The sequence below is a fragment of the Buteo buteo genome, chromosome 1, assembly GCF_964188355.1.
Source record: "Buteo buteo chromosome 1, bButBut1.hap1.1, whole genome shotgun sequence".
In the NCBI taxonomy this organism is placed as follows: domain Eukaryota; kingdom Metazoa; phylum Chordata; class Aves; order Accipitriformes; family Accipitridae; genus Buteo; species Buteo buteo.
The window spans coordinates 65,618,484-65,636,396 of record NC_134171.1 but is presented as its reverse complement, the minus strand read 5'-3'; the positions used below and the strand labels follow the sequence as shown (position 1 = coordinate 65,636,396).

The following is a 17,913-nucleotide window of genomic DNA, read 5'->3' as shown; positions in this document are numbered from 1 at the left end:
CAGTTTATGGCTGTTCTTCACTGCACCCAGACATGACTACCAGACTGGGAGAACAGCTATGTGATTTATCCACAAGGCTTTAAACTGAGAACAAGAATGGTAGCAGCAAGTTTTCTTCAAATGTTTTTGCACCATCCCAGGCTATCAGAACAGTTAATTCCCCCCCTGCAGTGTGTGCAAAACACACGCAGAAATCAAGCAGAGTGCAAACACAAAACAGGTTAATGCATCTCAGGCCCAAAGCCTGAAGCTTCAACCTAATGCTAAAGATGAATACCACAAGCTAAAGGGTGTTATTTTGTTTATACATGACTGTATGAGTAATTTGCTTAAAGCCAAAGCTTGTCTATTTCCACATCCAATTGTTTCCCAATGAAAACAGCAACACAATTACTGCAGCCTAGAGTCTCAATTTTGTCATCACCTTCCAGCAAGCAAGGTTATACTGATACCATGAAATAAATTTCACATAATCATAATCGGAGAGGATTAATCAGTGCTGCATATGTGCAGAATGCCAGTATTTGGTCATTGCCTATTGACATGCTCTGTGCTGAAGTTTATAGGCCACAGTGGTCCCTCTGAGTATTTCCTTCCTAAAGATTAAGATAAAGAAACATCATAGCATGGCTTTTAATAGTAACAGTTCTCTATTTATTTCAAAAAGAAAAAAGTAACATACTGAATGAATACCAGCACAGAACAAAGAAAGCAATCAGCTCTGATGAAGGTCACAAACATGTCATTTCAAAACTTTTTTCTGCCGTTTTTAAAAGCCTGGTTTGTATATTAGCTTCAGAGTTGGCACTAAAGGGAACATAACTGTCTTCAACAGTGTTGTCTCTCTTGAAAGACGATAAACAATTCCAACAGTATGACTACAAAGCTTGGCTGCTGCATCCTACATAACTGATCCCAAATTCGCATTGATGTCAGTGTTGTTTTTACTTCTCTATTAAAACTTTCAACCTAGGTTGCTAATTGCTTATAGTCTTGTCATAAATAAAATTATATACATATTTTATTATAGCATTAATTTTGACTATACTGCAGGACAAGAACGATGTCTAAGGGCTTGTGAGTAACTGAGGAAACAGTGATTTTTGGTAGGTATTTGCTGACATAGTCCTAAAGAAAACTGACTATATACAAGGTTTAGAAGAAAAAAAGCTGCAAACACAAAATATTCAACACAGAAAAACAAGTTTTAATAGTCCTTGTGCACACAATAGCAATTGACCAATACCAGTTTCCTCTGGAGTAAGAGCAGGTTGCTGTTCTTCCTGAAGGAAGACTGCCAAATGTCATAATTGTTCCCAGATTACAACACTGGCTGTGGCTAGCTTCCTTTTCTAAGGATTATCAATCCAAAGAAGCAAAGGAGATGGCAATAGAGCTCAGTTTCCTTCTTATTCCCACCTCTAAAAATCTTTGACTAGGCCAAGGGAATGGTTTTCTGGGGACAGCTTTACCATTTGCAATCAATTGTTGTTAAGAAAACATTTGAGAAGCTAGTAATTTTGACTGTGCTTACCAATGATCTGGAGGAGATCACATATGCAAATCTTAACTGCCTGAACATCTACCCTTGGGGAAGAGTTAAAGAAGGAAGTTGGAAAGGAACAATTTTCCACACAACTGAGGGATACTTACATTAACTAAAACAAACTTTTTCTTCTGAGATGAGTGCAGGAATATCCCATTTTTTGAAGCCCTAGACTGCTTGAGTAATTCCTTTACTTACTTCTCAGATGCACTTTGCCAAAAAAATTTTAAAAAATTAAAATTGTTGATGTCACTGAAATCTTTCAGAAAAAGAAGGCGAAGTCTTGCTTACTACTAGTTCGATGGTCAGTTTTTCTGTGCAGCAATTGCCCAAGTATGGCTGTCAGTAGCACACACATGACAGGAACCTGCACATAGATACTTCTTCATAAGTGCATACAACCATAATCACTATTCCACTTTTACGGACAAAAACAAGGTAGCAGGATCCCTCCGCCACTCACAAAAGAAATTAACAATTACACGTATAGATCAAGAAGCACAGGGAAATAAAAAGGACAGTTTAAAACTACTTTGTGAAGGGATCAACAGCAAAAGACAACAGCTGTCTGCCAAGGAAGAGGTACTGTACCTTTTCAACGTCTGACAGAGATGATAGAGAATGGTTCTGCAGAACCTCTGGTGCTGTGAATGCTCGCAGGTCTTGTTGGGAGACATTTTCATCAGTAAATGATACACTGCCAGATGGAAGCAACAGGAGAGACCATGGAGAAATGATGAATCCCAGAGCACTAGGATCAGCTGTATTTGAAAGGAAAAAAAAAAAACCCAAAACCTGAAATTAAAACGTTTTTCGATGCCCTTGCTTGATGTTATTTTATTTGTTCAAAAACACGTTTAATATCAGTCTACATATTATTATTGGAATAGATTCATGCTTCCTTTTCCACCTGTGTTACTTCATAACCACAACCACCACCTCAATTTTAATCACACTAAGGAGTAACATCTATCTTTTTTGACTATTCTTTGCTATTATTCATACCAGCAAGCTCAGGAAGAGACTGCTAAAATAGTCACAAGCTCTCCTGTCCTCGGGTTATTTAATTTATGTTACAGTTGACGCATAAAATGATCACATTTTGTAGTGTGTATGTCATTAAGGCTAATTCCTACAATAAGAATGGAGTTAACTGCTACACTAATATAACACTGCTGCAGCAGCAATGATCTGAAGAGAGAAGACAAAGTTAGTAGAGAGACGAAATACTCCTTATTAGAGTAACTGATAGAACCGGACAAAATAGAACAGTTTTGGGGCACAGAAGTCATTTTTAGCCTAAAGGAAAAAAATAAATATTTCAAAAGTGAAAAAGAAAAGAATAATTCTAGGTAGCAGTGGAAGTGGGCAAAGAATAAACCTGAAACCTTAGTAAGATCACCCATTCAAACCCTGTGAATAATACTTGAAAATAGCAAAGGAAGCACTGAAATCGGAGAACCAAAAGTGACAAAGAAGACTTCCTACACCATGAATATGCAATTTGCCAGCTAGGTTTTTGATGTCTGATAATACTGCTGTCAAACTTCTGGCCACAGACCTACTAAAAAAAAAGGGGGGGGGAATGGGATGGGGGTGAAGTGGGGGATGGGTGTGGGGAGAGAAACAGGCTGCTTGTACAGGGGAAGGTGTTAAACCCCAAAATCTACCTTGAAAGTAAAAGTTAACTAAGGCAGGAAAAAGAAAGACCATTTCCTTGAGTCAAAATATTTTTTTCTACACCTCAAACAGTAAATCAACTCAATTTCATTGAAGGAGGCATAAACTTTTATCTAAGTAAAAATAAAAGTTAACTTATTTTTCCATAGGCAAACATGCAGTTGCTGTTTTCTGCTACATGATTTATCAAAGATCTAAGGAAACATGTATTTGAATGATAAGTCTTTCCCTCTACACAGTAAGCAACAACAGCCGCATAATTTCCTCCTTCAGCTCTGCCACTAACAGCATTTTCCACTGTCCTATCAGCTCAGGATGTTCCTACAGTGCTGGTTCCTAGCCTGTTCAATTATCTTGTAATCTAGAATATTTCCAATCTCCTAGCAAATGTATTAAATTACTGCTTGCAGGTATCAGATGTAAAAGGATCTACCAAGTAAGTCCTTCAATTTCTTCAACTCCCCTTCCTCCGAAAGAAGCTACGAAATTGCTTTTATACTTTCTACATTCTGTGATACCAAAGCAAAACTGTACTAACAACTTGGTAGTACAATTATCCAGAAAAACATTCCCAACTTTTAGATCCCGAAGCTCAGAAAGTTTCCCTTCCTGCCAATGTGTGCAAGAGATATCATTCAGTAGAGAACTCCATAATTCATTTTTCAGTCTAAGACTGTTAACACACACTTTTTTCTAACAGACCTTAAATCGCTATGCAGAATTTTGCTTTAAAAAGGAAGAGACGCCACTGAGGGCAACAAACACTCTAGAAATTGAAAGATCCTACAGAGTCTACTTCAAGTAGTTATTTCAAGTTGTTTAATCACCTGAGAACCAAAGCAGTTTGTTACAGTTTTTCTAATGGATTTTAAAACGCCAGTGAGTTTTGCTGAAAGCCAGTATGACAAGCTTAGGATTCACAGTGCAGAACTGTCTTCCCTCTGCTCTGCTTTTTATGACATACAAGAGAGTCTCAGTCTTCTTGCCTCAGGGGAGTGTATTTCATTGCTCTGGCTTTCCTGCCTGGATCCAAAAGAAATAAGTAATTGATAGATGGTATCTCTGATCACATAGGCTAAACCAATTTAAGCTCTCACACAGAACTGCTGAGCTCTCCACTGAAACCAGAGGTCTTTGTCACACACACACAAAACAAAAAGTCCCAAAACACCCTAAAAATATCAAATATAAAACCATACATTATATCTCTCTTATAGATAGAAGACAATATCTCAGGGGGTTTTCCTATCCTATTTCAGTAAGTAAAATCACAAGGGACAAAGCAATATCTGTTACTTGAACCTAACAATGTCAATATAAGCTAAACTAAATAAAACACACAGCTCAACTAAAGCTGTACAAGTATCCGTTTCTAGACTTCCTCCAGCGTGACTTCAAATACTTCCAAATACTGAATTTATCAAGGTGTTATAAAAAATAAAATCCAACCAACAACCAACGAATTGCATTTGCTGAACTACTTGAACAACATCGTATAAATTCGGTCAAGAGAAGAAATTCTAAATTTCATGCAGACAGTAATTACCAATCCTTACACCGCAGTACACATTTTCCCTCTTCCCCACAGCTATCCAATCGAGTCCTAGCTACGAAAAGATTTAAGCCTGGAATCACTCTCTTTAATGGCCACAACAAAATATCTGCTTGATATAGTAGTAAAAATAATGAATCATGTCCGAGATCATGGTTTCACCACAGTGTGTAGCAAGACACTTGGCATGAAGCAAATCACATTACCTCTACAGACACCTCTTTGAATGGCCAACTTCAAAACTGGAGTTTGGAAATATCTCATATTGTGAAAAAGCCATCAAAAACGTAGATTTAAAAACAAGGTGAGCTGAAGAAAAATCCCCCAGCAAGAACTTTAAACACCACGTATGGTGAAAGTAGTGAAAATTTACTTCAATCAACTGAATTAAATAAAATTTTAATTAAGAATAAAAAAAAAAAACATTATCTGTTCCTCCCAGTCCCAAGAGATGACATTTTGTACTATACCTCTAACCCTACTTCCTCTGAAATAAAACAGAACTGGTGTTCACTGTTGTGGCAGTAAGTTCAGACGATAAACAAAAGAAATGTAAAGAAGGAAAGACCCTTCCTATTATACATATGTAAGAAAATATTACATTATATAGCAAAACATTTTTAGAAAGATGACCCTAGTTGGCCAACAACTTCCAAAAATAACCCTGCAGGTATTACTGCGGTTTTTTTACTAGTTCTGTGTGTATGCACCACTGATATAAAAAAATTAACATTTTAAAATATTACAAGATTTTTGCTTAAAAGTGCCAACTCTGGAACCTTAAGTAATGTGGAGGTTTTATCCTTAATTTAACATTTTGTATGACAAAGATTTTAAATACATATGAACTCTTCATATTCTGAAACATACTACAGAAACAAGAGTTAATGAGACAGAAACATGATTTAGTTTTAAGAACAACTAAAAAAACAAAAAAAAAAAAAACCAAAATAAACCCAAACCCAAACCAAAACCAAACCCAAAACAAAACAAAGAATAAAACAAACCAAAAAACCCAACCACATTTAGTCTGAAGTCTTCCCAATATTGTTTTAAACAAACTTTGGAGCATGCATTTGTCCCCTACAGATGTAAAGGCTGAATTTATTGATTCACGGAAAATACTTCCATCCACACTCAACAATCTTCATGATTTGAAACAACGTACAATATAATTAACCACGTTTAAGTTTAGAAAAAGGGCTGATTTTGCCAAGCTTATTTTGTTGACATTTTCTTAGCTTCCTCTTCTAGTAGCTTTTAACTAATACAGCAGATCATACTGCCTACATCACAACTTTGGGAATCCAATTGACTGTTACAAAGGATGAGAATTAAATAAGTCATTCTCCATTTTCTTCCTTGAGGCATGCATCATAAACCAAAATAACTGTCTCAAAGCTCTTACTATGCAGATTTAACCTAAGGGAAATATTTTTTAGTAACTCTCTCTTACCCTTTCACATGTTTGTACCATGGGAAAAAAAAGTAACAAAGATGGCAATGCATCAAATAGTCAGGGACCATAGGAAAACAACAGAAACTAGTTTCCAGTCATAACATTCATGTCATGTTCTGTTTACACTTTCAGAAGAAAGCAGTAAGGGAAACATACTCCCCAAAATACAAGGGGAATGACAAAAAAAAAAGAGATTCAACCCCCGTTTTCTAAAAGCACTGGAATTCAGGATATGGCTCCTAGACAATCTTATATCAGTAAGTTTTCAGCTGGGCTAGAGCTGCCCGCCTTCTGAGTTAACTCCAGAACTATGCAACGTAGTAACAAAACACTTGCAGAGCACAGTTTACCAAGCAGTGCCAAGACAGAGATAAATAGTGTGGTCTGTCTTAAAGTGAGTGTACTGGTTTTAAATGCAATAAAATCTGAAATAATCTTCAGTTACATAGCCCTGGCCAAACAAATGAAAGACTTTTAAAACAGTTCTTTACATGGTTTAACAGGATACAAGCATCCAAAGATGAAAAAACCCCACCACATTATAAAAGACAGTAAGTTCAGCTAGAAATTTAAAATGGATCCATTTTACAATATTGATGGCAGGTAATTTTGAATTCCCAAACTACATACACAATTCAATCTCCTTCAATTTTGTTTTTTCCTACTCTCTCTTAGGCCGCACCCATTAGCAAAAAAACAGTCAGAAGTGATGTACGTTTCAGCTCTTTCGGAACACACAAAAAAATACCTTAAAAAAAGCACAGAACAACCCAAAAACATACACAAGGTTTTCAACACTCGTCTCATCTTTCTCTTTGCTTCGGTCTATAGCTCTCCCTGCAAGAAGCAAGATTTCTCCTAGCACAAAGGAACCTGAAGATTTTTACGCTTAGGCCAGGTTGGAGGCAGGCAAACCACTGATGCATCTCTAGACAGGCCAGGATTATGCCAGCACAAGGGACCACTTACGCTGTAAGTCCTATACTCCTTTGAGCCGGTGCAGCATGTCCCTGCAATCCTGGTGTGCAGGGGAAGCTCCTTCTCCCTTGGGCACAAAGGGATGGGACCGAGCAGAGAGCTCTGGTGTGACACTGAGCCACTTGGAAACCAGCAACACAGTGAGAAACACTGAGAGGCTAACTGAAATTTACTCTTTCCTGAGAATACTGGAGCAAGGGTGAACAATCAGTTTCTGAGATCACCAATGTTGTTCCGCAGATGCTCCCCACGTAACACCACACTACACTTTATTGTTACCTTGACCACATCCAGCAGAGAGGTCTGAAAAGAGACTGAGTAGTAACCAAGCCTCACTTGGGGGGGAGGGGGATTTAAAAAAAAGAAGAAAAAAATATCACCGAAACCCACAAAAGCTTGATCTCTTTCCTTCTCAGCAACCAAAAGATCAAATGTTACCAGAAAGTGAAAAAAATTGTTCCTCAGCAGCTATTGGTAAAGGAAAAAAACAATCATTTAACACCTGCCAGCAAGGAGTGGCTGGAAAATGAGGATTTATTCCCCCCCACCCCCCACCCCCCCCATTGCATTTTCCGTCTTGTCAACCAAAACAATCCACTTCCCTCTCCATCCCAGCTAGGTCTACAACTACTTGGTACCCACCGCTAGTCCTATCAACACTTTTCACACTTGGCCTTCCTTCTTTTCGTTATACTTACCCAAGCTAAGCAGATGCAATAGAACGACTGTCAACAAGATTTACAGGTCCCCCAAAACCACAATTGTCCTTCTTCACATCCACTTTCAGATAATGTAACTTTTCTTTATGTAAATAATTTCCCATATACAAATTTGCAAGACAGTCAATTTGTAAAGTGTTTTTTTCTTTGTTCCACCTGCCTTTCCATTATCAGACTCATTTTTTTCCCCTTCTCTTCCCCCTCCCTTTAAACATGTCTTGAAACATAAGGTCCAACTATTTTCAGAATCCACAATACACACTTTAGCATAGGAGTGGCCTAAGTGACATATGAAGTCTTTCCCACTTTCAAGTTTTGATAGATCTTTTCCAGTTAAACCTACCAAATTAGAGGGACGCCTGGTTTATAATTCTCAGCAGCAGAGAGCACAGCATGCGCCTTACACTTACATGCTCACATTTAAGATACTTCACTTCAAAGACCTGTTCCTTTGACCTCATGGAGTACGGAATACAAGATACAGCATGTCTGAAACAGCTGATACACCCTCTCAACAACAAAATAGTTATTGCAGATAATTAAACAGATGTAAGAGAAGGGCAGGTCTGGTATCGGCCTTTTCAAATCTCCAGATTAATCTCAAAATCACTAGTAGAACTGATGTCAGACCTGCAACTGAGTACTAGATTGTCTTTCTCCTCTATTTAACAGCTTATAATATGCTGACAAGACATCAGTAATTAGTAACTGGGCTTTTCAATCTAATCTTTCATTACTTATAATGACTGAAATCAATTTCCAAAGTATTTTTAAGGAGTTCAACACCTGTTAGAATTGTAAATACAAATAAGCATAAAAATATGCACATTTCTGTATCAGTCACCGAATTAGACATGGCACGATATGTGATTAACCATGTACGACATGGATTTTCATTCTCTGCTGCATTTATTCAGTGCTTTGATGGATAAGAAGATACACTCACTAAAGGATATGCAGAACTTTTATAAACCAAGAAGTCACCAAATCTGTAACAGAAGCTTGTTTGGGGCATTTTTCCCTACTTCCTGGAACCAGTTTAAGGAACAAATCAACTGAAGAACACGTTCTTAGTTGATGGAGTAACAGCAAGGATTCTCAACTTCAAACAGGCTACCAAAACTCGTCCAGGATTACATAAATAAATAAATGGTTACTTGGGCTGGTAATTCCTTTAAGTGTGTGTGGTTGCTGGGCTGGTGTGGGGAGGTTGCCAATAGATGACAATTTAAGAGTTGATTTCCATGGCCTTTTTAACCCCCTCATTGCAGAACAGTTGGACCATAAACTGTTGAACAATATGCCTTATTTTATTTTTTTAAAGAAACTTAATACAGAAAATGCTCATCAAAGCTTAGATTTTGTTACAAAACATGTTCAGGGACTCCAGAGCTATGCAAGGAGGAAGAAAAGAGCATCTCTGAGACTGGTCAGAGCTGAGCATGCTGTGAACTTGCAGAAGCTAGGAGCTTGCCTCACTGCCCTCTGCCCAGGAGCAATTGGTCGAGTTCTGTAAAACTTTAGAAACTCACCCTCTGCCATAGAATAGCTCTTCTATGCTGTATGCTAGATCTGAAATTTGACCAAGGAAAGCAGGATTTCTCTAGGATTCCCTGTTTGCTACAAGTCCTCCACAAATAAAGAACAAAATTGAGTCAGACAAGACTCCAGGAACCTCTGTATTCCCTGCTCCTGCATCTCTGCAACTCATCTTTACAAGCCAGCACAGAAACTGATATTCAGGATGACAAAAAAGGTTTCTCGGTAAAGCCAAATCTTCATTAAAGACTGTCTGGTTATCCTAATCTTGCTGGGAGGAACTAGATTGCCTTTGTCAACCCTAACTACATAGTAAAGCTCTTTCATTTGGGTGTCTCTTGAAGTGCATTTTACCGCTGGGCTATATCCCAGTTTAATTAATAGCATGCAACTGAAAATAGTTTGCTGAATTAGCAGAAAATGACTCAATGAAACAGCTTCATCTCCAAGAAGAGACAGATTCTTCTGGCACTGATTTTATCTGAATTTGTGTTTTGGTCTTCACTGATAGGAAGTAAGACCAGAAGCTTCTGCCAACTTAGCCAGTCTTGGCTGGCAAACATTCCCTTACCTTAAAAGCACATACCAGAAGTCTTCGGGCAGATTTCCATTTTGTGCTCTCATATTTCAGTACTCGTCCCTCTGAAGGAGGGCTGAGTTCTCATTCTCAATGCTTGCATGCAGCCTTCATAGTAATTGTGATAACTCTTTTCTGCACTACTCTCAGGCCAAGAAAGGGTGAGCTCTTATTTTCAGTGGAGGCTTCCTTCTTGAAAAGAATTTAGACCTATGATAATGTCTTAAGTGTTTCACTACTATATACTCATGCTACTGTGATCTTTCAGGTAGATTTCAAGATGGAGCTCAATATGTTGGATTCCTGTAAAGTGTACAAGAGTAAACCTCTAATCATTCAAGATCTCTCTTTCGTCAAGATCTCGACTGGTCTCAACAACCTGCCCTCTTAAAAAAAAAATCATTCCTCTGATTCTGTCTGAGAGACAACAAAGAAAGAGAGAGGAAAGATGCCAGCTTTCCCTTTCCTGCAATACAAGCAGAAGGATAGGGTAGTCGGTCAAATTGCAACAATAAACTCAGAATTCCTAATAGGGAACACTTCTTACCACACATGGCCTGTGAGCTTGCTGGTGAAAGGGAAAAGGGAAATTTGTATGACATATCAAAACTACCCATAATTTGCCTACCAAAGAATATTTCAGAGAAATTGATAAAATTTCGTATCTATAATGCTAAGTCAAGCTTGATTAGAAATCAAACACCGTATGGCAGTTTCTGCCCACATCTGCCTTCTTTGGAGTCTTTGTGAAGTATCCAACAGAGAACACTTTCAGAGGTTGTCCAATGTACAAGACAGACTTACTGTCTGACTTGACAGATTATCTAAAACAAATCTTAAAAAACAAAACAAAAGATCCCAAACAACTTAAACATTGAATCTTGATGAAATTGTAAGCCAAACACATGCAAAAGATACAATTAATTTTGCCCTCAATAATGAAGATGTGCGCCTTGCATAGTCATGTGGCAAAACAACAGCTATTTTCAAAGTGTAAGCTTTTGATTTTTCCTGAATAAAACTCAAAAAGCTTACATATGCATGCTTAGATATAAGGAGATGACCCCCATTTGCTGAAATATGAAGATGTATTATGGGAACATATACTCTATCTGAGGCCAGGTTAAAGATGTCAACAAAGTTCAATATTGGAGTTAAGCTTTTATTGCTATAAAAAGAAAAATGGGAGAAGGGGCTTAAGGATTTGCAAATTTTAAAGAAAAGAAAGGGAACTGTAAGGAAGAGGAAGTGTTCCATACTTATTAGACCTAGTGCTAAAACTTATAATTATTAGCAGTATTGCAGATGCTCAACTTAGAGCCTACTAATTTGGGGTGATGGGGGAGAAGAGATACTTCTACTCCTTTAAAGTACAACGAGCCACCACATTCCTCTCAGTTGCTACATATGTCATGCTAATTGCATACTGGGGAATGATACCCAGCCCTTTGGTCAAGTTTTCAGCCCTTTGCCTCACTTGAGGCTAAATGTCTTCAGAGCAGACTGGTCATGACTGCACTGTACCATACCTGTTTCTACGTCCCGTTCAGGGCCAAAGTGCTCCAATGGTCTCAGACTTATTTATCATTTTTTCTGTGTTTCTATCTCATTTCAATGAGTCTAAAATAATGCAAAGACTCTGCGGTAGCTTCCTACCAAAGTGAAGTTGTTACCACATGAAACTGAATGTGCTGCAGAACATGAAGTGATGGTTGAAAACATCCTTTGGGCTAGGGTGCAGCTGGGCATTTTACCCAAAGATAACCTAAGAGCAAGTTATTATTTGGATTTAGAGCCTAGGAGGAACAAGGGAGTTTACTTATATGGCACGTAAACATAACCAAGATGTTTCCAGTTCTGTATATATCAGTATTTAAAAATGCTTACCTTTTCTGAATAGCTCTTGAAGGCTCTCTGCACTTTGATTCAAAATAGCCCATATTTCCTCTTCTTGCAATGGCCCTCCCCGAACCTCCAGTGCCTCTGCCAGTGACACATGCATGTTACCTGGGAAATAAGACAGAGTGATTTAAGAATACATAAGAGTTATTCTCTCCTTGCATGTAATACTTAAGTAGTAATAACCCATGTTCAACTCTGTCACAAAAATTCTCTAACATTAATAGAACCCATCAAATATAAATACTACAAAACATTCATCATGACAATAAAGAACTTTGAGCACCTGCTATTATGAAGAAGAAAAACTTGGGTTAACACAACAATATTATTACCATATTAATACTGTAGGCTACTAAATCAATAAACTCAGCAAGCTGGCATTAGTCCATACGCTATGGGCAAGAGTTTGCTCTGTTTAAAAAAAATGACAGAATGATTAGTAGTTACAGATTTATTAACGTAAATCAGCTATTAACATTATTTTGACAGGTTTAAGTCAGTCAAGCTGCTGTTAGCAAAGGAAGCTCTTCTTCCGATATATTTTCACAAGGCTGTTTATATTATCTCATGACCAAATAATAAGAAGCACTGCCTGCAAACATGAAAGCAAGCAAGCTAGCTGTGGAACTGATAGTTATCTCCTTTGTTCAGCTTCTTCATACATTTAAGAAAACAAAATAAAATCGTTAGTGGCACATTACGTATTACATCCCCAGAAAACAAATAAAGACTTCCTTCCCCAGGTAAAAAAGGTCAGGCCTTAATATTTTTTCAAAGAATTAAATAATTTTCACCAAACCACAATATGATATTTGGTTGTCCAAAACCACAACCATTTTTAGAAGTGAAGAACACAACCCTAAATATTCTGGCAAAGTCAAAGCTTCATCATTTCAGTAAGCTCAGGAGCAAATAAATCACATGCCTACTTAATCACTTCAACTTTCTATGGACATTACATGTTCTCAGATTGAGCACTCAGGCCAATTTATATTTCCAATTGAGATGCAGCTGCAGTTGCTTTGCTCTCTGCTTCTCTCCAAAGCCCAAAGAATAAAATCTTGAGGCAGTGAGTTGCAGCAAAAGCCTAAGGTATATTGTCAGTCATCAGTGATGAGTTTGTTAGGTCTCAAAGGCTCCAGAGTTGCTGCTGGAAATGGAAAAGACAGTTCCACAAGCAACACATATTGTCCTGAGATCAGTAACTGATATCAACGCCTTTAGATGACCTAACAGTACTGCTGGAGGTTCCTCCCCCTCCCTTCCAGTCAACTAGCTGGAGTCTCCCCATCAGCATACAATCCTGGCTCAGATGTACACTCATGGATATTAATCTAACAATTTCCAAGGAGGACAGGCTGACCAGCTATATTCTGTTTCCCAACTGTCTAGGCAGTTTCATGCCTTCCATGTTTTTCTACTTCCAAATAACCAAGCTCATACCCATATAATGGCAATATAAAAGGCTGAATACCCTGCAGTTTCTAGCTGAAAACATGGGCTTTGAAGATACTTGCTAAAGTACTACCCAGAGCCTTTTCAGCTAGAATTCTATACTATGTTATTCAAAAATTACATATTGCTGGCTGCATTTCATCACAGCTTATTTTTCCTTACTTCACAGCTTGCCAGTTTTTAGTACTCAACTATTCTGCATATTTACTAGGCCAGATATATTTTCAACAATTAATGTTCAAAAGTCATCATCAAAAGATAATGGAAGGGAAAACAGATCCAGACCACATTTAAAAGAAAGATGAAAACTGAATCCCCAAAGAGAAAAATAAATACACCATTCAAAATGGAAAGCTAGGGACAAACACAGACTTGCAATAAACAGATGGAAAGCCAGAGATAGATATGTTTCTAGTCAGTATGAGATTCACATACACCCAACATAGAGTGTCTGGTTTAACATCCATACCAGGAAATTTTGTGATTTCACAGCACAGCCTCAAAGATTCTAGATGTACATACTGAAATAAGTGAATTATTCAGATTAAAAGATCTTGTCTTCTCCTAGGGACTAAAAATATATAATCTACAAATGAAAACTTTTGGTGCTAAATACTCTAAAGGAAGTAGGCTGAGCATAACATCACCAACAAAAATCCACCCCCATTCCTCCTCTGCCACTCCCCTTTTCCCCATCCTGCAAAATCCCAATTCCTTTCAGCTGTGATTAAAGGATAGCGTAGACTGTTCTGTAGCAGATATAAGCTGATTCCCTATTTAACATCACTACAAAGACCATAAGCATGTCTGCTCAAACTCCCAAACATGTTATATCAACAGTAAAAGAATCCTACAGAAAACAATTTCTTGATCACAGTAAGTGTATGAATATCCACCCAGCCACACAGGCCTCAGCCGCAGCAGTGTAAGCAACAAGATCTGTTTGTATATTACAGACAGCAGTAGCTTGACAAATAAAACCAAACATCACAACACACCAAACCCAAAACATTTCAAATTGGTTTTGAGAGCCCAAGCAGAATACAACAAAACATCAATCGTTAAAAACACAGACACATGCAAAATGGCACAAGTTGGGATTTGAGTGGGAAACTCATTGACATGTATCTGTTTCAGTAACTTTTTGGTAACTTTTCCTGTAACTTTTCTTCCTCAAACCTATCTTGAAGCTGCAGTGCTTGCCTGTCACAGCAAAGAGCAGGTCAGTGCATTCATTATGAAGATTAAAGAAGCTTCCATGACATGGCTCTGTCACCAGGGAACTGACTGAAGCAAATTGGGGTGAAGTGTTTGCGGGCAAATGTGTGGCCAGAGTTCTCTATCTGTACAGTCCACCTGTTAGCTACCGGGGACCATTAATTTAATACGATGAAGCTGACAGAGAAGTGCCCGGCTCAAAACATACTTCTTCCCCACCAGATTGAGATGGATGTTTTCCACAAGGAAAAAGGAACAATTTGTAGGAACGATAATGTTTGCAATGCACAATTCTTCCGAATTTGCTGTCTCCTGAGATTCTGGGAGCCTTCAGTTGTGTCTGGTCCTTTGTGAATACAGAAGCTGAAGTGCTAAGTGCTCAATACATATAAAAGCTTTTGGTTTTGTGTAATGTCTGAACATTTTGATAAATTGCAACATAATAAACTGCAAAGTAATTTAGGTAAGAGAAAAACATATAAAGGTTTTTTAGAACACCATATCAAAACTATACGGACTGCCTATCTTCACATCTTAGCCCTCTAACTGCAGTTACATCTGTGGCTATATAGTTGTATAACATTCATTTTCCAATTAAAATTAATCACCATTTAAAATGTGTATTTAAACTCCTATGGCTAAGAACTCAGAGAAAGGAAGCTGGGTGATAGCAACAGGGAACAACAGACTAAGAACAGCAACCTCTTAAAATGCAGGAAAGAGAAGACAAAGTAAAGATGAGTTCTCTCCATTAAGGATAAACTCCTGGCAGATTTCAATTGAGCAAAAAAGGGCTAATCCAAGGAGCGAGGGTGAGTGGATGTCAGGAAAGCTGAATAGTACTGGTCTAAAATGACAGATTGCATAACTGCAAGTAAAATGAAGACTTTTCTCTTGTACTAACAGTACAAACTAGTCTGCTTCAAACTTCCAATGATGCTCCTGGCAGTCCCTGTGTTTTTCACAGTATCAAGTTGACTAGCAAAGAAATCTAGACGCACTGGCAGAGTTCTCAATGGACTCTTAGTTACATTACTGTCAGGCCACTTTCTTGCAATGAGTCCTCTCCCTGTCTCCTCTTCATTTAAGTAAGCAGGATCTGTTGTCCTGGCACCCTGTGCCCTGTTCCTTTCACTCTTTGTAATAAAAATGGACAGATTAAAGAACATCAAAAGGTGCACCTTCTACAGATGAGTTCACTTCCTTTTTCATTGGGACACCATTATGGTGGCATCTTAATAGGAAGCCACACTGACACTTAGCTGGAGATGGGACTGAGGGCTTACAAAGCTAAGCACATTCTGTTTCTGCACCTTGCTTCACAAGGTGAGAAGTCCAGGTGCAGTCACGATCAGGAGACACATCAAAGGGCTAGGTGGTATGAACTCAGCATGAACTGTGAAGGCGTGGTTTCCCCATATACCCCAAAACCATGCAAGATCATAGCCACAGAACATCCAAAAAGGGACATTCACACAGCAGAGAGCACAACACAATGTAGGAAGACAGTGGACAAGTTAAAATAGTTAACACTGGAGAAGCATAGACATGAACATTACTTTCAGGTTGCTTGTTCTGGGACAGAATTTAGTCCTAGACCATACAGGAGTACAATTTCCACAGGAAAGGAGTTGGATCATGTGGAGGCAGCTCTTTTTCGCTCCAGGACAAGAGAGTAAATTCAGGTGTAAATCATTTGTATCAACAAGCCCGGAGTGCAATTTCTCACCCTCCACACCATTCAGCCCTAAGCCATACAGGCAGCACAGTTCCAAGAAAGAATGCTGTTTAAACCAAAGGCCTCTCCCATATCTCAAACACTTCCTTTAAAAAGCCTGTTTACCTCATGAGGACCAACTGCCAGCTCCTCCCTCTAAGGCAGACAGCTTATACACTCCCTGGTGAGTGGGATGGGTAGTTCTGTCTCTTCCCTATAAAGCAAGATCAGTAACCTCCTTGCCCCTACACAGTCCCAACAACCCGTGTTAAAAGCACACCACCTATGGAACTGCCAGGCAGTGCCAACATGGCACATGAGGCAGCCTGACACTTTCCCAGTTCAAGGTAAGAGGGAAAGCACAACAGCAGCAGCCCCTCACACTGGGTAATGCTGTCAAGTCACTATTTGCAAGGTATATACTTAATTTTTTTCCTACAACTTGCAAAGTTTTCAAAACACCTCACTTTTTAATTATTTGTGTATGCAGCACAGAAGTTAAAATGATCAAAATTCTCATTTCCCCCAATCACCAACTTTTTTCCTTATGCATTTTAAACTTGAAATTGAAGGTCTCCAACAGCAACCAAGAATTAGGAAAAGTTTAATGGCTTATTCTTTCCAAATTTTACTGAACTCTTGCCAGCTGAAATATTAAGAAGCTATTGCTGTAACTGAGTTTAATAAAGACTATAATATCAGTAATTTTGTCAAAAAGTTCCTAAAACCAGACTGAAAGTCAAAAGGCTAGACTGCTTCAACTTAACCATTGCTTGACTGCTTTGTGTTTTGCTTTTAGTAATACGTATACCTTGCTTTTTTCCTTACCTTCTGCATGAACACTTTCCGCCATGTTGTAACTTCAGAACCAAAACTTTAAGTCAAAAAGCTGCGCTTTAAAAACATCAGCTAACTAAGATGCCTGCAGTACCCTATACTTATTTTTCAGCAGAATACACTGCCAAGAAACATGGAGAGCAGCTGCTCTAGTCACACACTCTGTAGGTTTTTTTAGATGTGCTAGAAGCAGTGAAAAAAAATCTAGAATATAAAAACATTGTTAGAGTTTCTAGGTAATCACATAAAATACTTTGGTATTCATTTTTATCCTTTGACAGAATTTAAAACAGAGAAAATAGATAGCAAGAAGGCTCTATATACATCCAAAGTATTTTCTGCGGTGAAAAAACCACCTTATTTCTCCCACATAAAACACTGTTAGCTGACTTTATCTGTCCTGAATATAAGCATTATTGCCCCTTTGCTCCAAAAAGTATACTTAGGCAAAAAGTGGCAATTTCCAAGGAGCACCCTTCTCTTAGCAGGTAAGTAAAGAGCCCTTTCTCTACATCTCCTCTGTAGATACAAATGCCTGAAGGCGGAAGCACATTTAACAAGACAATTCTGTCCAAAAGAACCTCTTAAAATTCACCTTTCCTAAAGCCATGATTAGCTGCCTAAAAATAAAACACTGACACTTTTATTCAGCATTCACTGAGTGTGAAATGCTTTCTAAAAGCACTCAATATGCACAAATCCCAGTGAAACCAAACTGGAGCTATACCTGAACA

The 17,913-nt window shown here is 38.2% G+C and overlaps 1 protein-coding gene across 6 annotated transcripts in view; it reads right to left on the bottom strand.

The window, feature by feature from the left end:
* Positions 1-17,913, bottom strand: part of PTPN13 (protein tyrosine phosphatase non-receptor type 13) — a 127,730-nt gene that overhangs the window by 88,232 nt on the left and 21,585 nt on the right. For all 6 annotated transcript variants that reach the window (XM_075034182.1, XM_075034171.1, XM_075034191.1 and 3 more), the window contains 2 exons: positions 11,938-12,057; positions 2,138-2,307 (listed from right to left, as the gene is read on the bottom strand). In XM_075034182.1, coding sequence (XP_074890283.1) covers positions 2,138-2,307; positions 11,938-12,052 — 285 coding nt within the window. In that variant the 5' untranslated portion in view covers positions 12,053-12,057. The remainder of the gene's footprint in view (positions 1-2,137; positions 2,308-11,937; positions 12,058-17,913) is intronic.